This window comes from Balearica regulorum, chromosome 5 (genome assembly GCF_011004875.1).
Source record: "Balearica regulorum gibbericeps isolate bBalReg1 chromosome 5, bBalReg1.pri, whole genome shotgun sequence".
In the NCBI taxonomy this organism is placed as follows: domain Eukaryota; kingdom Metazoa; phylum Chordata; class Aves; order Gruiformes; family Gruidae; genus Balearica; species Balearica regulorum.
In genome coordinates, this window is record NC_046188.1 from 3030792 (window position 1) to 3052090 (window position 21299).

Genomic DNA, 21299 nt, shown 5'->3' on the forward strand with positions numbered 1-21299 from the left:
CCCTTGAGCCCCAGCTCTGTGTCCCTGCCTGTTCTCCCCTCCACTGGGGTTCCAGTTACTCAGCACAGCTGGGCCATGCTGGTGGGAGTGGGTGCTCTGCAGGGCTGGAGCTGGGACCGCACCTCCCCTCTCCTGGCAGCTGGCGGCGTGTTTTGGGAAAAACACAGCTCTGCCTTTCCCCCAGTGAAGGACTTTGCCCTAAACTCTCCTGCTAGAACCTCCCCTCGAGAGGAAACCGGCCGATACTGGCGGGAAACAACCTCGCAGAGTTTCGCTGTGGCTTGGCCCAGCGGTGTGGGGAAGGAGCGCTCGGCTCAGCACAAAGCACAAGAGAAGGAACAGCGCGAGATCGCATCACTGACCAAATGCCAGCACTTTACTTGCATCGCTTTACGCTACTTGTATCGAGCTGTTAAAGAGTCCGGCTAAACCACGATGCAGGAACTGGTCCTCGTCTGCCAGCTACCGTGGAAGCTAAATTCAGTCAATTCCCGGCAGTCCAGGTAGGTCTGTCCGTCCGTGCCGTCTGCAGGTGCTGGATTCTGACTGTGCAGCAGCAGCAGTTTGGTGGCAAGAAACCCAAGTACGGAATCACTTCTTTTTCCTGTTCAGGAGGTGAGGTGCAGACACTTTCACTTTACCAGGAATATTTCGTGACAAGTCAGTATCCTACAAAACATTAAAATGAGAAACTGAACACAGCAGAAAAAGCATTTGCAACCATCTTCCTCACCCCCGCTGGTGCCGGCAGGAGCTGATGTGCCCGTTTCCGCCAGCTTTCCCCCCAAAGAAAGTAACGCTGATGTCAGGCTTCCGCTCTCGCACTGTGTTTTATTAACGGAAGCCTTCATGGGCTTCTGCACATCAGCTCTGTGCAGATGGGCTGGCTGGGTCAGCAGTTCCCTGGGCACCACCTGTTTGCTTCAAGGTCATTAACCATCAGTTGTGCTTTTTCTAGCAGAATGCGGCGAAAAGTCAACATTAAGTCTGCAGCTATTCAGGGTTTCTGCTCCGTGAACTGTTACAGACCAGCAAGCGGCTGTCACGGAGCTGTCTGGGCTGCCCGATAAACGGGGAGCACTGACCCGAAACGAGAAATCAACACCCAAGGACTGAAAGTCACGAGGTGGAGCGAGGGGACCGGTGCAAAGGGCTGACTAAGCCACTGGAGACGTGCACAGCAAGGAACCAGCCCTTGCCCCGGAGGCAGGTACGGCAGTGCTGGAGGCTGATGGAGCCAATTTGAGGAGGAAATGGGAGGAAATGGCAAGAGAGGAGAAGAAAACCGCAGGGGTGGGCTCAGACCTGCCTGAGCAGAGAGACCACACGATTACCCAGCCTGTGGAAAGCACCTTGCCAGGGGAGAAGGGCAGGAGAAAGCCGGCCGTGAGCGGCACAGCAGGATGCTGCCTCACACCCCAGCCCAGCTGAACTCCCAGGGCAAGTACCAGCCCCTTCCCCACATTGCCAGCAGGAGTGGAAATTCCCCTGCCCAAAACGAGACGGCTGCTTGGAAGATGCTGCTTTTGTCAGATACGTTATTTTAGATCGAGAGCAACGCAATACAGAAACCTCAGGCCCAATGATTCTTTCCATTGCTAAAAAAGCAGCAATGGCACGCTTGGTTTGGAAGTATTTACTCCCAAAATGGCACTAGCGGACATTTTGCTACTGCTGTTATGTTCATACAAGAGAAACTATGTTGAAAAACTAGTCACCTTTACACTGCGGAACAGGTCTTTTTCTCTCGCACTAGCTTCTTTGGACTGCATAAAATTATGCAAGGCGATCTTTGCAGCTGTAAAAAACACAGGGAATATTTAAACAGTATGTAAAAACATGCTGGCTTCAATAGGTAGAGCACTGACAAGGATCCAAGTACTTTAATACCGTACCTTTTCCCTTCTTTTGGGTGCCCGGAGTGAGCTTGACTTTATACCTTTCAAAAGAAAAGGGTTCTGTCAGTAGTATGCAGGCTGCCGTCAAACCCAGCCCGCAGAAACTCTGCGACTTACTTATAGTTTGTCATCGCCGTGTAGGGAGCGCAGATGGGAACAGCAAAGAGCAGGATATCCTCGGGGTGCGGCTGGCCCGTCAGGGAGTCCAGCAACGCTTCGCCTTCCTGAACAGGCAAAGGAGCTTCACTGAAACCAGACAGCGTCTCTCCAGGCCCTACCTACCGGTTTTGCTGGGGCAGAGGCTGAAGGGTTTCCCCTTCCAGCTGAACTGCAACCCCACAGGGACCGTGCGTCCCATCTCCTGATGGGGTTATGGAAACGCACTACATCCAGCTTCATCCCTCACTTCACTGGCACGGAATTACCCAGCCGTGACTCGTTACTGACCATCTTTGCTGCAATCGCATCATTCGAAACAGGATGGATTTCGTTTGGAATGACCGAAACAGGACCCCCCAAATGTAGTTACAACTCCACAGGGTCACTGAAAGCTTTCCCCTCCAGACAACCGTTAGCCTCCTTCATTAACAAATTTAAAGAACTCTACTTATTTTCAGCCTTGGGGAACACCCACAGGCTGTAATTATAGAAAACTTTGAAGCAATTTTATAGGTAAATAAACTTGTAAACTGAAGAGGAACTTGCACTGTGTGGTACTGTGCCATCCGCCAGCCCAGAGCCACCGTGGCTGGGGGGGTGCAAACACCTCCAGAGGCAAAGGCGAGGGACAAACTTCAATTTAGCCAGCCCCTAGTTTCTACAGGGGACGTACATGATAAGCAGGGTAGGAAGAAAAAAAAAGAGGTTAAGTTTTTTTAAAAATTCTCCTCAGCACTTATCAGAGCTTCAAAGATGAGCATTTACCTCAACTCCCGGCTGATCCTGGTCTTGCTCCTCCTGTACACACAAACAAAGGAGACATCAGAGCTGAAATGAGCACAAGACTGCTTTTCTCTCCCCCAGCCCCTGGAGAAAATAAATTCTTTTATCAGCAGTACGCAGAAAGCCACATTCTCACTGCAAAGAGGATTTAACTTATTTTAACGCAAAGGCGAAAAGAGCACTTTTATGTGGGTGAGGGGAGGAATATTTCTTTCAGAACTCTAATTTGCCTGGCACACGCCAAGCTGGGAGGAGAAAGATGGGCTGTGATTCAGCGACACTGACTCACACCACCAGCTCTAGAGAGCGCTCAGTTAAGTTTCAGCTGCGCCAAGTGGGAGGTATTGACTTAACTGGATCCTCAGCAGCCAGGCGAGGCTCGGTACTCCTCCGAGCCCTCATTCTGGCTGTGCTGGGGACGCAGCGTGCACACAGATTGCTGCAGGGGGTTTTGCTGCAGGGGTTTTGCTGTTTCTTGACACCAACGGGCTCCCAGTCATGGCGGCGTGCACAGTGTTGTCCACAGTGCCCCAAAACCGGCAAGAGCTGCTCAGCCTCCCTGGTGGGACAGGGCTACACAGAGCCAGGAGTGCCGCGGTAGAAGGTGAGAAGGGATACAAGCGTGGACAGAACTGAGGCGAGCGTGCTGCTCACCTTCTCGTCCTGCTGCTCCTCCAGGGCTGGGTCCTGCGACTCGTGCAGCAGGACTCCTGCTGGGAGCGTCTCCTTGCCCCCTCCAGCGCCCTGACGTGCAGCCTTGGGTTTCTGCTGTTGCTTCTTCGCTGCCTCTTCTTTTGTCTTCCCCTTTTTCCCTTTTTTCCCTTTCTCCTCCTTGTTTGACCCTGCAGACTGTGGTTACACACAGAGGTAGTCAGAGCCAGTGACTCAAGCGACCACGTCACGGGGGGGAGGCAGAACTGCTCTCGCTCACCCCCAGCAGCTTCATGATGAGCTCCCGGTCCTCCTCGTCCTGGTCCTTGTACTTCTTCATCTTCTTCATTTTACTCTGCAGAAGAAAACACACCAACAGCTTTAGAAACAATCACTTTTGCAGAGTTTTGCATCCACAAACACCTAGATGCTGACCCCACATGTACTTTCCTTCTTGGTCTCCTGAACCTCTTTCAGAGCAGTTCACCAGTAACCAACGGACTGTGGTTTCAGCAAGGAAAACACAGCGTGCTCAATGCTAATGGACCAGCACCATCATCCTGAAACCAGTCCCTGAAGGGGCTCCAGGAAAGCTGGAAAGGGGCTGGTGACAAGGGCAGGGAGTGACAGGCCAAGGGGAATGGCCTGAAGCTGCAGGAGGGGAGATGGAGATGGGATGGGAGGCAGAAATCCTTCCCTGTGAGGGTGCTGAGGCCCTGGCACAGGGTGCCCCGAGAAGCTGTGGCTGCCCCTGGCTCCCTGGCAGTGTTCAAGGCCAGGTTGGATGGGGCTTTGGGCAACCTGGGCTAGTGGAGGGTGTCCCTGCCCATGGCAGGGGGTGGAACTGGAGGGGCTTTGAGGTCCCTTCCCACCCAAACCAGTCTGGGATTCTATACCACCAAGAGTCTAAAACTATCGGGCAGCCACGGATGTCTGACAGAATCCTGGTGTTTCTGTCCACACTTGACATGGCAACGGCTCAACGCCCAGGTAACCCTGGTCCCTGCCTACCTTCTGGCCCCGCTTGATGGGCTGAGGGGCCGGGACACCCTTATTGGTGTTAGGTGCAGGGGGAGGTGGTGTCTCTGACTCTCTCTGCTTTTCTTCGGGCAGCTCCAAGTTCTCAGAGTCGTTTTGCTGCTTCTTTTTCTTCATTTCTCTAAGGAAAACAATCACTTGATACACTGCCTCTTGCTGCGACAAGAGAGGTTGCTGATCTCCTGCCAGCTTCCCAGCCACGGGGGAACCTGAGGCACGTACACTGGAAATAACCCCTCCTCAGTAAAACCTCTTGAGCCCACGAGCACACAAGAAACTGTTCACAACCAGCGCTCCCGAAGGACAGGAGCGGCCACCATCCCACAGGTGGGACCCACACTGGAAATGCAGGACGGACGATGAGCACGGACCAGCCCAGACTGGGAGGTGCAAGACATGTCCTGCGCCCCTCCTGGAGAGGGGATGGGGAAGAAGCACTCGCCTCGCTGCAAACACAAAGCGGCTCTCACCTCCTCTCCTTGGCAGACAGATGCCTTCGCCCCTGGGACTTGCTGTCACTCTAAGAAGTGAAACGCAGTTAGAGCACACCATGTCCAGCAGCAGTTCACACCGCTCTTTGCCGAACATCTGAGCTGGGATCTTACCAAGTTGGGTTCTTCCTCTTTGGGGATGATTTTCTGCAGGGATCTGTGGGGAGATCAAAATGGAACTCATCAACAGACACAGAGCAGCTCGACCATGGACACAGCACCCCAGCCCAGACATCGGCTAACGTGGTTGCAGCACTTTCAGCTTTCTAGTTCTTGAAAATCTCAGCTTTGGTGAATGGCAAAGGGCAGCAATACTGGGCTGCAGTTTACAAAACAAGTCTTCAGATCTCTGCCAGCTTGTCTCGCGCGCACACACACACACACACACAAACAAGCAACAACGACAGCCTGGGCACGGTACATGCTAAAGGAACCCCTGATGTTCGGCTTCCCATGCACACAGCCCTGCTCCACCATGGTGTTCCCTGCAGAGCTGTCCATTTCCACCCACTCGATCCTGTCTCCTTGCACCCTCTAAGGAGTGCCGCTTCCAGGGACAAGAGGGAGATGAGCTCATCTCACGGCCACATGCAGAGCAGCAACTCAGCACCAGCTTGGCAGAGCAGAAACAACTCATGACTCAGTTTCTCAGGTCTGAACAGCTCTGAAAAGAAAACGGGGGCAGCCATCTCCTGAGGAGCACAATCAGTGCGTGGTACTCAAGGGATGCTTAGGCCAAAACAGGGAATAGCAGCGATGAAGGAGCCAGATACCCCTGTGTGCGTGTGTGTGTACGCGTACTCCAGGAGCAAGCAGCCTGCAAAGAGCCGTGCAGGAAAACGGCAGGGAATGGTACACAGCATGGCGGTATTCCCACAGGACAGGCTTGCTGCCCTGCACTCTGGTAACCTGCAGAGCTGAGCATCGAAAGAAGTGATGGCAATGCATCACAGCCCTTGTCCGGCAGCACTGTAACAGTACGGAGACCCACAGAAGCACCACATTGCTGATAAGCGCAGCTGCTTCTTCACTCACCTTTGAGACTGAAGATGTGACAGGTCGATTGTTGTATCTGGGTAATTTACCTCTTCCTCCTTCACTTCACTCTTTGACTCCGGATGTTCCATTTCATCTTCAGATTCTCCGTCATCCTCTTCGGAGTCAGCCTCTGGTGCAGGAGGTGTGTTTCCTCTGCCCTGGTCAAGGTCAGCAACGCCCTCATCACGGTTGCTCTCAGATGTCGCTTCCACGTCCTCTGCTGCTTCCTGACCCTCTGCTTTCTCCTCTTCGCTGCTGCTGTCTCCTCCTTCTGGGGCACACAGAGGAGGAAAACTCAGGTCACATTAGAAACACCAGACGGATCCACAACAGTCCAGGAAACTAAATGCCAAACCCTGAGTGGTCCCGTCTGTTAGCACTGCGCCCAGCACATCCACTGTACCTAATAGCTCCACTTCTTCAGACACCAGTTCACTGGCACTGCTGGAAACCGTTTCCAGATCCTCATCCTGTACTTTGATCTTCCTTTCTTCTCGATGTCTCCAAACACAGCTTTCATCCACCTAACAACAGAGGCACGGCACGTCAGGCCAGTACCAGCTCCAGCGATGTTTGTTAGCCCATTCAGAGAACACCTGACTCACCTTTATTCCTTCCCTTTGAACACTTTTTGCCATCAAAAGGCAAGAAAATTAAACCAGCACATTTAAACCCAAGTCTGACAACCTAGAAAGTACGGCTAGTGAGGAGCCACACAACTCCCTAAACGTGCATGTGCTTCCAACAGAGCTGGTATAAAAATCTAGCAGAGCTAGCAATGTTCAGTGTCTGTTTTACATGAAGACAGTGCAAACTGGGGACAAATGGAAATGAAAGCAGAGTAATTTCCAGCAAGTAGTGTTTTATGGGATTTGTCCCAGTGGGAAAAGAAGTAATTGGGAATATACTGATAAGCAAGAACCAGAAAATAAGCCTCCTACAGCTCAAACCAAATTACAAAAGCCAGCAGGAGCTGCACAGAGAAAGCAGTACCTTAAACAAGAAGCTAAAGCCCATCATCAGATATGAAGGTGGAAGAAAATTCTTTTTCCCTGAAAAACAAAGGCAGATTCTCATGAGGAGGTCTAACAGCTGTATTACACAATGTATTTTCAGAAGTCATTTTTATTAGAGGCTTTAGGCTACCAAAAAATCGCACAGGGGCTTGTTCTATCTCTTGGGTAACAGGAGAAACCCAAAAGCAGTTTAGCTAATGATCTTCTGCCAAGGGCCTCAGCCAGAAATGCTGCTGCAGCTGCCTGACATTCAGTCTAAACCACTCAGAACAGATTTTGAGAAGAGCAGAATCTGTCGGCGGCCACGGTGAGGGGGGCAGCTCAGGTGGCTGCCACTGCAGGACAGCACAGCATCTCCAGACAAAATGCCCAACATCACATTCACACCATTCCTCTGCGTCTCACCTCGGATCATGAAGCTTCCAGTAGTGAGGTATTCTCCTGTAGGTGCAGTTTTAGAAACCTAAAAAAAATCGTGAGATACTGTAAAGAGTATTTGTCATAGGCGGCCAGCACTGCCTGATAACAGCACTAACAAAAGCAACATTCAAGCAAGCTGCATTTTTAACTTCTGGGAACAGTTTGCAGGAGGACTCCATTTCTGAGGGGTTCTTCCTGTCCTTTGTAGGGTATTTCCCCAAGAGATGTTTCAATTCAATCACACTCTACTAGCACTACGTTTTAGAAGTCCTGGGTGAGTAACAGGGTTATTCAGGAAATAAGAACACTGAAGGCAATGTGACCGTCAGTTTAATGTCATAGCTCAACCCTGACACTTGAGTTGACTGGAAGCACAGCAAGACTGCAGTTATTACACAAGCTAGAAGCCCAACTGAAAAAAAAATGAAAACTTCATTTTGCAATAAAAGTCTTTCCCCTCTGTTAGTAAGAAGCCAAGCCTGCCACATTTCCTCTGTCATGTGCATGGCACATCAGAGGTTACCCCTCCACCCCTGGCCCTAAGTGCAGCAGAGCCAGGGAGAACCCCCAAGAAACGGTATCAGAGAGAAAAGTTTCACCCGCATCCCTCAGTTCCCACACTGAGACACTTTGTCTGCAGTCACCCACCAGTTCTGTCTGCAAAGCTTGTGCACGAGTGTTCATACCTGGTTGTGGGAGACCCACCAAGCACTGGTGACAACACGGGCATCCCAGGCACCGCTGTAACACAAGGCCATCGTGCCTGCCTCCGTCAGGGTTCGTGGAGGGATCGGTTCACCTACAAAGTAACGCTCAGCACATCAGTGAGCGCAACCCACGCACAACAGATTAAATTCTCCAACTTCCACACGTGCCCTACTCCAGTGTGTGGGCTTCCCAGGGGCCCTGGGCAGAGACAACACAGCCTGTCTAAGCTTGAAGGCAGTACAGACAGAGCAGAAGCAGCAGAAGCAGCTGCTCTTCCCAGATCCCCAAACGATGCTGCAGCCAGCTGTGTTACTGCTCCTTCCTCAGCCCAGCTCCACAAGCGAGCAGTAACTGCTCCTCACAACATGAGGCCAACTCCCAGCACCTCCCAGGAACGTGGCACAGGCAGGGTTTGCACAGCTGGTCTCCCAGGAGATCCATCCCACCACGGTAACGCTTCCCAGCCGAGATCAGCACCCTCTGTCAGCACCCACACTGCTTATGCCACCAATAAAAGCCTCAGCAGGACTCCAGTCCCTGCGGCCAGTAGCAAGCACTTGCACCACCCCTTCTGCCAGTGACTAACGCTTGTCTCTGGGAGCACATCTCCACTGCTCCTTCCCACCAGGAGCTCAATGGAGCAATTGCAAGCAGCCAGTCACGGCTGGGAAGCGGCAGCAGTCAGTGACAGGACTGATGCCTCTCACATCCCAAGGGAAAGGTCTGCTGGAGGGGAAAAGGCAGCTCGCTGGTCTGGGCTCAGACACCCAATGCAGAGACTGCCAGTTCACAGTGCCCCCAGGCTTCTACGAGTGCCCGCACCAGCCCCACACGAGGTACCTGAGGGGTTTTTGATCACGCAGCTTGTGGCTCCGTGGAGATCGGCATGCACGTATATGTCCCCTGGAAAAGAAGCGACGCGAATCAGCCATACACGTGGTAACTACACAGATCACTCGAGCTAAGGTGAAGGTTAGCTGGAAACAGCTAGCTGGCCGCAAGGAGCAGGATGAGAAGAGGACACAGAAGCCTTTTAGTCCATCCCAGCTGCCCCAGGGAGAATCAGCTCCTTTGCTCCTGACAAGCGTCTGTCCAACCTGCTCTGATCCCACAGTGCTGGGGGGCCCAGCCTCCCACAGCAGCCCCCCAGCCCTCCACGGACAACACACACAGAGTCTCTAGGACTCACCAAAGTCCCCTTTTACCCAAGACCCAAGTTAGAAACAATGCAGACAGACCTTTCTATGTCCTCCTTGTACATTTACAAAACTGGAAAGTAAGAGAGAAATGGATGTACTCCACCTGATCAGACTCACCTGGTTTAAGATACCGCTTTACAATCAGCTCGTTCTGCTGTTGATCTCTGCCAGCAATAATAAGGTAATTCTCAGAACTAATGAACCACAGGAACTTCTCAAACCTGCCAAATTACATCAATCCGTTGTGTGAAAAACATCTGGAACTAACAGAACAGTACAGAGGTATTTTTTCATACCAAACTCTGAGAATATCCATCTTAGCATCCACAACTTATAAAAGACACTGCAAATAGTTTCACATCCATCCATACACCTGGGGCATAAAAACAAGGCACGGTACAACTAAAATATCACTGCCAACGATATTTTGAGATGAAACAACAAGTACCATCACCACAAAGTCCTCCTGTTTATTTTTATTTTAATAATTCAGTTATTAGACTATAAAAAGCTTTAGTTTCTGGGGGGGGCAGGTTGTTGTTTTTTTAAATCTACTGTTACTATTTCAGATATTGAACGGCCAGAAAGTACCAGTGAAGTTCTATATTTTCATTAAGCCCCTGTTCCTAGCTGTGTTAAAAGAAAAAACCTCAGCTAAACTACAAGCCCATGGCCACTGGAAGGAACTTTCCCAGGCAAAGGCAGAAACAGGATCAGGGTTACCTGATCAGGGCACCTTCAGCTGTAAGGAGACTCAACACAAAGTACAGCGCTTAGAAATCGTAATTAGCTCCGTTTCTAAGCTAGTGAAAGCTCAGCCTGACACAGTCGTTCTAAATTTGCACACATTCACAGTACATTAGATAACGACAACGAAACTGTACTTGCCAATAGACCTTTCTCGCTTTCTGAATGGTGGTAACTGTCTGAACTTCCCTCAGTGTCTGCTTCGTTTTCTTCTCAGCCGATTTAAATGCCTATTTAGACAGAAAGCATGATCGCAATCCGCCAGCACAGGAATCACAAAACTGGTAACTGAACAGTAGGAAAGTTGGTAGGAAACATCTCTGAACTTCTTCAGAGCGCAGGTCCCACACACTGCTACTCACAGGCCTGCGTTCCCCTCATGCACATCTAAAATAGCTGTCCTAAAATCTTCATAAATCTCTGCCCTGGATAGCTGTCCCCTGTGCAGATTATCAGCTCTTTGATCGTAAGGACTTCCATTGATTTTCCACCCCTGCCTCCATACGTACAGGTCCATCAGTATCCCCACCAAGCACCTGTCTTGCGTGTTCACAACGCTACTGGTGGAAACCAGATGATACCGCAGGGATCTGCGATCCTCTGTTCGGTCAGCTGAAAGCTCGAGAATGAAACAACCCCAGTCGGTTGTTTTCACCTTTCACGTCTCATTAGCACTACCTAGACCAAGTTAGGATTTTCCACTTATCAGTGACAGGGACTTTGCTTTTAAATATCTTCTAAAAAACAAAGAAAAAATACCTTTTCTGCAGCTTCTACTGTCTTCTGAGTTTTCTTAGCTGCATGCCTTTTGTGATCATAGTACCTGCGAAACACAAGTTAGTTTATATCTGAAATCCCGGCAGATTCACCCATTTTTAGAAGGTATTTATCATGGTCCTCTACATTTGACATTAGCATTCAGTTTTGAGATTACGGGTTTTTAGCCCAGATTTTCAGCTTAGTCTTCACCTGAAAAAAGCAGCCAGATGAAGTAAATCCCCTCCTCAGCCAGACAGAGCCCTGTGTTTGGGTTCAAGCATGGCAAAAAGTAGCCACTTTGATCCATGTGTCACTGTGCAGAATCGTACTCAAAACTAAATTCATGTGATAGCTAGAGACTAGCTGCTATGCAATAGTGAGATACTGGGTTTGGACCAAGAAAATGCACATCCTGGGGCTCAGGGCAAGCTACCCAATTCCATTTCTAATTTTTATTTTTCACAAGATAAACACAGAGCCCTGCCTATGATGCTACTACTAACAACTGCAAGCATTCAGAAACTTCCACTCCCAAAGCACACATTTACTGTAAAACCTTACTTTTTGGCATTGGCATATGCGGACAAACTGAGATCAACATCTACTAATGATGGTTTGTTTTTCTGAGGCTTCTTCAACTGTTTGGTTTTATTCTTTTTCTTTTTTCCCTTTGGTTCTTCCGTTTCCTCTTTCTCTAAATCGGCATCCTCCTCCTCCTCTTCCTCTTCAGATAACACATACGGGTTCCTAAAAACACATAACATCACAGTGCAATGCACTCTTATGTCTATTCTGTCATGAAGACTTGACACAGCGTAAGGAACCCTCAAACCATTTTCACTGTGCAGCCTCAGGAAGGCCCCAGGACGCCTTACGTGCAAGCCACGTGCAAGTCCATTTATGTCTTGGAGTCAGTCAAAGTTTCGGGGGAAAAAGAAAACAAAAGCAGAAGAGCCCAAACTTTCCAATATAAGGAAGTGACATTTTCCAAGGCAATTTCTTCTATCAAAAGACACGCAGCCATGCTATCAACCCAGAGAAAAATCTAGACTTAAAATTAAGAACAGTTCCAAATATCTACTTTCATAAAGTAAACCAAACACAAGACATTCTGTGTGTGAACGTTGCATGAAAAGAGAACAGTTACATCATCGTACTCAGTGAACAGGACAGCAATGTGCTGGTTTAAAACCTCAAAAAATATCTGCTCCGCAGTTTTCAAAGAGCACACACTAGCTTGATTTGTATTTGCTTCTCACCAGGACATTACATCCTGCTCAACACAGCTGTACTAAGTCTGGAGCAGCACAAAATAATGTTCTTCATAAAGGGAAACAGATCCCCATAGTCCTCCGGACTAAGGATGCATGATTCAGCACTCGGTGGACTGACTGAGCAGTCTGATCAGCAAAGTGATCATTACTCGCTACTAAAACAGATAGAGCGAGTGACTGATGACACAGTTGCCAACACAGAACTCACTCCTGAATACAAGTTTATTCTATACATTAACATTTCTGAAAATAAGCTAACTACAAATTCATAAATTAACATTGCCACATTACAGCTTTCAGACCAAAAGTTCGAGCTATAAAACAGAAATTCTCGCTTTTTTCTCTCTAACACCCTGACCCAGTGACAGAAAGTGTTTTTAAAGACACTCCAAATACTGCCTCACTGCCAGCTCTCCCATCAGGACCTCAACAAGAACCAGCATCAAAACTTGCAGCTCACAAGAGCTGCAATGCAGCCTCGAAAGAGGCGGGATCTCATGTGAATTTTAGATCAAAGAAGAGTAAATCAAAGAGAGTTAACTGCTGACGGACAGACTGGAGCTTTGGACACATTCCAATGATTTAGAATATAGTCATACTCTAAAAATACTAAACCAAAAGCTATTACAGTAACCAAATTACTATTCTTTTTGAAAGCAAAAAAGGCGGCATCCCTCTTTGCTCACAGAACTATGTTCTCTTCGTGTTGCTGTAAGAAAAATGGAGCAATTTAAATACCGAAGCGCAAGCTACAGAGACACCCGTCTCCTACGCAGTTCACACAGTCAGCCCTACTTGCATGTGGTACAGGTGACCTGCAGCGTACTTACCTCAACAGCATTGCGATATGATTTGTCTGAAGCTTTAGTTCTTTGATTGCACTTGCCACAGGGTCTCCCTGGGCTTGAGCTTCTTTAACAATCGCTCCAATCTCTGTCCAGTCAATCTGGTTGGCTAACGCACTACGGACCACCTGGATGGCTCGGTCAACGATCTCCAAGTTCATTTCTATAAGTTCTCCTTTTATCTTATCAGCTTCCTTAAGGAAAGAAGAAGAGTTTATACCCATTGAAGCTAAACACACACTCAGCAATAGTTAAAAAAAAAATAATTTAAAAAGTAGTGATTAATATTGAGATGAAATCCAGGAATGGCATTGAAGTGATCACATAGGACAATGGCCAACTTGACTCCTGCAAGCAGAGCAGCACAAGCAAATTTTGGCAAGAGAGGTACAAAGCGCTCATAAGGGAGCGAAGCCCCACGGGGCAGGACTAGGCTCCCCAGGGGTACAGGGTGCTCAGTGATGACGGAAGGCTTCACTTTGGGATCTAACACTGGCCGTGGCAATGCAGACCAACAGGTACAACTCTTCAAGAAATATTACATATCTTCTTAGTTAAAAAAAAAAATTAAAAATCTCAGTCTTACCTGAGCTTGCTGAAGAGCTTCTAGTCTGTGCTCATGATCCCTGCGGACATTTTCAAGTTTCTTCAATGCTTGTTTTTCCTTTCAAAAACAAGAAAGATAGAAAAATATACATACAAATGGCATCTTATCATCTAATCACTGCAAGACATTCGGAAAAATACAGTGGCATAAGAGGTGCAGAGTCTCCAAAATACCGTTGTTAATGCTGTCACTTGTATTCCAAGCAGAATCAACTGCTACATTATACACCTTGAAATCTACTCCCTGACCACCCCTGACTCAGCATTTCCATAGCAAAACCAAGGAATGACACCTCCCTCAGCCCAGGCTACAAGAACCAAATGAAGCATCTGAACCTGAGTGCCACCTCAGTTGCCCCACTCTGGGATGAGAGCATACCTGCTGCAACGCTTTCAGATCAATTTTCTGCCCCTCTAACTTGGAGTAGAACTCGTCTGCTGCCTGCAAGAGAAAAATCAGTTTTAAGAATCTCCAAGTTGCACCAACTTATACCAGCAACAAGCAGGCAGCGAAGGTTCCACTCAAGAGAGGTGGCTGCGAAGCACTAAAAGAGGAGGCAAATGCTAAAACAGGGTTCAGTATCTTCCTCCATTTTACCTTCGCACGAGGCGAGTTCAGCAAGACGCTCAAGGATACGTCTCACGCAAACCAGGGGCTATGCACAAGTAAATAAGCGGCCAAACTATGGCCCACATTTTTGGCTAAGAAATGATGAAAAGGAAACTGCTGTTTGACACAGTGTGTTCTTCAGATTAAATGATTGCAATGATAGACCTGTCTGCCCTGAATTCCTGCTGCTTCAATAGGTCAGTTAAAAGCAAACCACAAAAATCCTAGAAAGTATGCCTAAAAACTGCTCCTGGTGTTCCAGCTGCTTAAGACAGTGTGCTTAAAAGAAAAGAAGAGAAAGGTTTTAGGCTGCTTAGATCATCAGTGTTGCAAAGGAGATGACAGAAATTCCGCCAAGAAGCACGGTAAGAAAATGATATGGGAATTCTGGAGATCAAGGTCAGGAACAGCACGCAGTTAATGATTTCAGATGTTGAGTCAAGGACCAGGAAGGACAACACTCAAGGAAATACTAAATCAGGTGTCTGAAGCTTTCAAAGTAGTAACTGGGAAAGTATAAATGTGTTGACTGTTTGCCTCCAGCGATAATTCAGCGCCTGAATTCTCCACTAACAGAATGTTTGACCGGGACTGATAACAGCCACCTCCCTTACAGGCTCGATACACACCTCCATTCCATATTTACATGCCACATCTCAGCTACAGGATCTGAGTTAATAAAGACAACACTGCTCAGCAGTCGCCTAAAGGCCCTGTTTTAGTTGGCCTTTTCTGCATAAAACATTTATCTATAACATTAATTATCTCTTCCAAAGTCTATGTTTTCATTAACAGCCTCTGCACTGTATTTTAATTACTCTTTTTAGCATCAGTCAATTAAAGCACTAAGTACAGTATCAGCAAAAGCACTGTACCTTATTGAATGAGTCAAATTCCAAGTACGGACATTTTGAATGTTGAGAAAACAAGAAAGGATGAAATTCCTCATATCTGTAAAATACACATTTGATATTATCACCTGAAAACTAATGTATGTTATGCAGACTACTAGAAAAAGAAATAAATACTTCAAAAATTTACGTGTAGATATCTTCTGCTGGTTTATCTGGTTCCAGACTTGGCTTTTTCTCCCTTTTCTGGATAATATAACCCTAAAAGAATACATAAATATGTCATCAGCATTTGTCTTTGAAAAGGATCCCCCTTATCTTGGCAAGGCAGCAAGTTTTAGGTGCTAACCTACTGATCAGTATGAGACAGTAAATCATTCTAGCAGGGGGATCCTGCTGCAGAAGCAATGTGACTGAGTAAAGCCCTGACCGCTTGCTTGACTCCCAACTTCTTCCAGAAAAAAAAAGGTGAACTTCTTACAAACCTCAGGACCACCCTAACGCACACTATACGTGCAGAACAGAGTCACCTGCTATTAAAGCACAAGTGCAGTTCTCACAGGATCCACATAATCTGCTCGTAAATAACTTTATTGCTGCACATCCAGTGCAAGGAAGCAATTTTTATTCCCCATGACTACCCGGAGCCCAAGCTCACAGAATAAAATCTGTAGCTGATAACACCAGGAACAAGCACGTGCTGAACAATACCTGCCAACCCGTTTAATTCTGCAATTCCCACATAACTGATAACCAAGTTGCCCAACTGAGACCCACCTTTCCACTGAAGTTGTCAGTTAGTGTCATATATCCTTCGGCTTTCTCTAAAGCAGTAAGCACTTTTTCAATATTTTCTAAAGAGAGAGGAGGAAGGAGAGGAATATTTTAAAAGACCTAGAACAGAAAGATATTTTTATACAAACATAGCAGAACAGCAAATCAACAAAAGGCCCAGGCAACTGCTCTTCCAATTAAGTGCCCAAGCAACCTGTCCAACCTAGCTATGCTAAGCTAGCATGTCTCCAAAACAAAATCGCAGATATCCTTTACCCCGGTGCTTCACTACAACAATTACTGTTCGTTTTAAACAGGAGCCTTAGTACGCATTTTACATTTGAGGAATTTTTAATTTAAAAAAAAAAATCTATAGAGGTACTTCTAAGACATAATTAATAAAGTTTCATGAAAAAAGACCAGAAAAATATTAGCACTTTATAAAAATCAAACTAGAGGCAAAGCATAAACCAGTAGCTGTGAGTTGCTTGTTACAAAGTTCATTTATTACAGCACCATAACGCAGTACGAAGTAAAAAATCCTTTTGATTTATAGCAAATATAAAGCCCATGAGAAAAATAAGACTACAGAAAAATCTATTCTGACTTCACTACCCAAATCCATAACTTCCCAATAAATGTAAAGCTGGTACTTTATCAAATCCCCACTGTGTTTGCTATAGATGACTTTGATGCTAACACTACTACACAGCATTCTTGTAAAACACCGCTTCACATAGCCAGAGTTCACCTAATGTGTAAGGTGGTATCTCATTATAAAACCATTTAAACTATAGGAGGAGTCTGATGTTTTAATTCCAATATATGCACAATTCAAGAGTTTTAATGGCAACAAGCTTGGTCCCCAACCTAAAAACATTACAGTATATAACCATACGGTCAGAACTACAGGTTTAAGGATTACTCATCTCTTTGGAAAAATAGACTACATGGACATAAAAATTGCCATGTATGTAGTACAGCTTTAAAATATTATTCCCTACATACCTTTACTTTCCATATGCTGATCTACTTTGACATAACCAGAAAATCCAACTTCTATAAGGCAATGCTCGATGAGAGTGGCTCCGTAAGCTGTTAAAAAAAAAAAAAAATCACCTGCAGAAAACATTCACAACAAAATTTGTATTCACATTACAAACATGAGAAGTGTTTCAACGAGCTGTGGCCGTGAAACGACAGTCAATCATTAGGGAGGCTGGGGAGAGCGAGGGAGCTGTGATCCCAAGTTCAGGAGGCAGAGCTCAGAGAGCACAAACGATGAGGACTCCGTGGTGGCCCTCAGAAATCCTCGCTGCCTGGGCTGAGCAGTTGGGTCTCAGCTCACAGCTGATGAGTTCTGACAAACTTAAGGATGCTTAGGTTCATCTGGGAAAGGTCAAGGATAGAGTGAAGATATACAGGAAGGATGGGCTTCATGTTGGCCAACATACAATGAACCTGCCTACGGGGGGGTAGGAAAGTTTCTGAACTGAAGAGCGTAGGAAACCCAACAAGGGCGGCCTACCAACTGCCTGCCTTGGAATGAGGTATTACAAGGGGTGAAGCCACACAAACTCTGTAGCTTCAAATAAAGAATTAGGAAAAAGCTGGCAAGGCCAAACATGAAACATGAGTGACAACAGAAACAGGTGCAGCCCCACTGAACAGGGTGCAAAGCAGCAGCAAGTGAAAACAGATCTAAGCTCCTACAAAGATCCTTAAAGACTAAGGAACAAGATGGGGCCATAGAAAACCAAGTTCAGCAAAGAGCACTAAGAACAAGCAAAACAGAAACATGAAGGAAGACAACCACTGGGACAGTGCTGCATCAAGCTTAGAATAATGTAGCTGACCTTAGAGTAGGCGAACAGGATTTTAAGAGTCCAAAGAAATTAACAAGATAACCACCTGAAAAAAACCAGCACAATCCCATGGGAATGAAACCCCAAACCTACATCTGGGACACGCAGTATTAGGGCTACAGTACCGACTGCCTGAGCATGGCTGCTACTCACCCCAACGTGCAGAGCAACAGCCCAGAGATTCTGAAAGCTGGACACAGAACGCCTAAGTCAGGTTTTAAGCACCCCAGCCTGGCTGGATAGATGTCAAGTCATGGTACAAGGCTGATGCTACAATTTACCTGGATCCACAGTAGCACAACAAAAGCCCGAGAAATCTCCTACATGCATTCTCAACTCAAAAGGGAAGATTACATAAAGCAAGAAAGCTTCTTAGAAGGAAAGAAATTAAGACAATAAAAGGCAATGCCTGCAAACAACCTGCAGGATATTTAAAGATGTTATTTTGGAGGTTCAGTACAAACGCATACCACTTGTCAAACAGCGTTTCAGAAAAATCCAAGGAAGGCTGGCAAGACTAAACATTAGGTTAAGAGCAAAAAAGATATCTGAAGTTGTGGGGAAAAAAGATATCTGTCCCTTGTGGGAAATGGGAGACCAAACTCTGACAGGTGAATGTAAAACACGGCAATACTGGTCAAAATTAATCTTAAGAAAATCTAAAAAAAAAAACCCATCAAGACTAATAATAAAGCCTTTTCCAGATGTATCATAAGCAGGAAGCCTGCTAGAATCAGTAGGTTCAAGAAATGATCAAGGTGTAAAAGGAACACTCAGATATGACAAGAGCAGGGATATTAAATCAATGCCTTAAGTTTCTTGCACGGTGTAGGGGCACGGGGAAGCTCTGGCTGGAACGTTTCACTGCAGGCAGTATGTCAGAAAAATCTGCCTCAAGTCCAGCTGTCAGAAGAGGTGATGGATTCAACAGACAAAATAAGCAGCAGCAAATCCTCAGGATCATGCAGTACTCAGCCAGGCATTTAAAAGAACTCAAGGATGGAGATGCCAAACTGAAACATAGCTTGCAACATCTCTCTTACCTTAGCACCACAGCCACAAGGAGGATAATGCACAGGCAAATTTAAAAAAAGACTAGAAAACTATCAACTCTTTTCAGTTGAAAGACTAAAACTAGCAGAGAACTTTGCACTACAGATAGCAGAGCCTGCACAGTACTGTGTTTTGCATCACAACTCTACAAGACAGTTAAAAATCACAAGGACAAGGGAGGTCAAATAGATAAGGTCTACGTGGATTTTCAGAAAGCATTTAGTGAAGCTCACCCCAAAACTCTCATCGAAAACAAGTTGCCGCTGGATAACAGAATAGCCCTGAAAGACAGGAAACAGGGAGGACATACAACAAGGTACAAACTGTCAGCTTGTACCCTGGAGGGAGGGGAGGAAAGCTGAGCCCTCCGGGGACCTGCACTGATCGACATGCACCCCCCCGGGAAGGGGGAAGAAAGGGCAAGAGGCAAAGCCTACTGATGAAACACAACTCAGGCAAGCAACAGAGACAACAGCCAGCTGTGAAGAACTGGAGGAGACCAAGCAGTAGTGAGTGATTAGACAAAGAACTGACACATAAACTCACTGTAAAACAACAGAAAATTATGTACGTGGGGAAAGACTATCCTACTTAAGCATATGCCCAACTGATCATTTCTATTTAGGAGCAAGACCTAACAACAGATGGCCCCGTGGAAACATAAGCTCAATTGTCAGTGAACACAAAAGAGTCAAGCTGTGTGTTGGGAATTATCAGGAAAGGAACAGTGAACAGAACAAGGGAAATCACGCCACAGTATAAATCTACGGTGCACTTCCACTGTGAGTGTTATGTACACTTCTCCTTATCCTGTTTCAAGGGTAAGAGCTAGAAAAGGCACAGAGAAGGGCAACAGGGATCATCACAGGCTTGGAACAGACTCTGTACGAGGGAAGACTACATAGGCCATGCAGTAGGCTGGTCAGCCTAGAAATTACTCAGACTTAAAATGAGTGGTGTGAGTTGGTCCATAGGCAGCAACTGTTCACCTTCTCTTCAAATCCAATACTAGGGCACCAAGTGAGACTGGTGAGATGAATTTCAAAACAAAAAAAAAAAAGGGAGGTGACTTTTCATGTGACACAAAACCACCGTGGATGCCAGAAGTTCATACAGGTTCAAAAAGAGATTTGGTAAATACATGGAGGGAAAATCCAACCCAAGCTATTAAATACAAAGATGCCTGCTCATCAGTCATGGGAAGCCTCCGAAACATGAAACTGCCAGGACTGAGACTCTCCTGGGAAAATAACAGTGTCCCCATTAGGGCTGCAGCCTAATGACAGGGTTGGTGACCAGGCACTGGCCCCAAGTTAAGCTATCCGAGTACTGTGAGGAACTACAGGACACAACATGAGAAACTGCTGGACACGACAGTTACCAGCGTGAGAAGTGGCAAAAATTAGAGAAGCGGCAGGAAGGATGGCCGGGTTTCATAGGCGGTTGAGGAGCAGTGGGGTGAGAAACAGCCAAACTCACATGGTAACCGAAGGGAAGAATTGTGGACCTTTTAGAGTGGAGCCTTGCCAGGCCAGCTGTGCCTAGGTAATCAGATCAGTAACACTATGGGAGGCCAAGGTTACCTGGATAACAGTATCAGAAATACTAAATTTGAGTATGGATATTGCAAAATTGAGACCAATAGGGGAAAGTAATCAGCAGTGGGCTGTTTATTTAGGAGGACACCAGGGTGGAAAAAAGGAGGGAAAAGGGCGGTGAAAAAGAGAATCAAGAAATGGGGCAAGTAATATCTAGGTCTGCAAATCATGTGATTTGAGCTGTTCAGGGGTACCTGCCCAGCAATCCTGTGCTTGAGCAACACTGCCAAATCAGGAGGATAAACCAAACATGTTCCCACCATGTCACACAAGTCAAATCTGCTTCTGTGGTCAGGAAAACCGGGGCACAGGGTGCTTTGCCCGGCTACCAGAGAACACCCAGATGGATGTATCAAGGATCCTGGATTTACCACATCGATAGTTGTTCCAGGTACTGGCAGCACTGGCATCCTCCATCCACTTCCTAACAACATTCTTGCCCTGACTTTACACTTACATCTTCTACTCGGTACCACTGAAGACAAGACGCTGGGCAAAATGCATCAAGTCAGAGCTCTAACAGAGCTACTGCATCACTGCAGGATCACAGCAAAGCTCATCTCTTAGCGCAGTTGGCTTAGAATAAAAAAAAATCTGCTCTGTTTTCAAAAGCTTAGGGTCTGTGTTGTTTTTCAAACATACATAAAAGCAGACTGTCATGAATAACATTAAAAAAAAAGACTGCTTGAAGTTGTTCAAATTTTCAGCATCATCTACACATAATGCATACTGAGCCCATTTCATTTTGTAATAAAGCACAATTACTTACGAAGATGCGGGTTAAGAACCCTCTTGAGTTGTTCCCCTTTGGGTGCATTTGATATTATTTCAGTTAACCTGCGAAAGATAATGGAGAGTTGTAACTCCAAAGAACAATGGTTTTAAGACTACACTGTATTGCTTAGAAACTAAAGAC

The 21299-nt window shown here is 46.5% G+C and overlaps 1 protein-coding gene across 2 annotated transcripts in view; it reads right to left on the reverse strand.

The window, feature by feature from the left end:
* Positions 1–349: 349 nt before the first annotated feature.
* The window catches only part of NEMF (nuclear export mediator factor), a 37120-nt gene continuing 16170 nt past the window's right edge, over positions 350–21299 (reverse strand). For both annotated transcript variants that reach the window (XM_075753147.1, XM_075753146.1), the window contains exons 6-33: positions 21153–21220; positions 16876–16962; positions 15871–15947; positions 15284–15354; positions 15118–15193; positions 14012–14074; positions 13613–13690; positions 13012–13220; positions 11469–11654; positions 10908–10971; positions 10290–10378; positions 9519–9622; positions 9043–9105; positions 8181–8293; positions 7480–7537; positions 7052–7110; positions 6462–6582; positions 6056–6329; positions 5135–5177; positions 5000–5049; positions 4503–4650; positions 3772–3846; positions 3495–3689; positions 2823–2855; positions 2016–2122; positions 1896–1939; positions 1719–1798; positions 350–669 (exon numbers count right to left, since the gene is read on the reverse strand). In XM_075753147.1, coding sequence (XP_075609262.1) covers positions 592–669; positions 1719–1798; positions 1896–1939; positions 2016–2122; positions 2823–2855; positions 3495–3689; positions 3772–3846; positions 4503–4650; positions 5000–5049; positions 5135–5177; positions 6056–6329; positions 6462–6582; positions 7052–7110; positions 7480–7537; positions 8181–8293; positions 9043–9105; positions 9519–9622; positions 10290–10378; positions 10908–10971; positions 11469–11654; positions 13012–13220; positions 13613–13690; positions 14012–14074; positions 15118–15193; positions 15284–15354; positions 15871–15947; positions 16876–16962; positions 21153–21220 — 2713 coding nt within the window. In that variant the 3' untranslated portion in view covers positions 350–591. The remainder of the gene's footprint in view (positions 670–1718; positions 1799–1895; positions 1940–2015; positions 2123–2822; positions 2856–3494; positions 3690–3771; positions 3847–4502; positions 4651–4999; positions 5050–5134; positions 5178–6055; positions 6330–6461; positions 6583–7051; positions 7111–7479; positions 7538–8180; positions 8294–9042; positions 9106–9518; positions 9623–10289; positions 10379–10907; positions 10972–11468; positions 11655–13011; positions 13221–13612; positions 13691–14011; positions 14075–15117; positions 15194–15283; positions 15355–15870; positions 15948–16875; positions 16963–21152; positions 21221–21299) is intronic.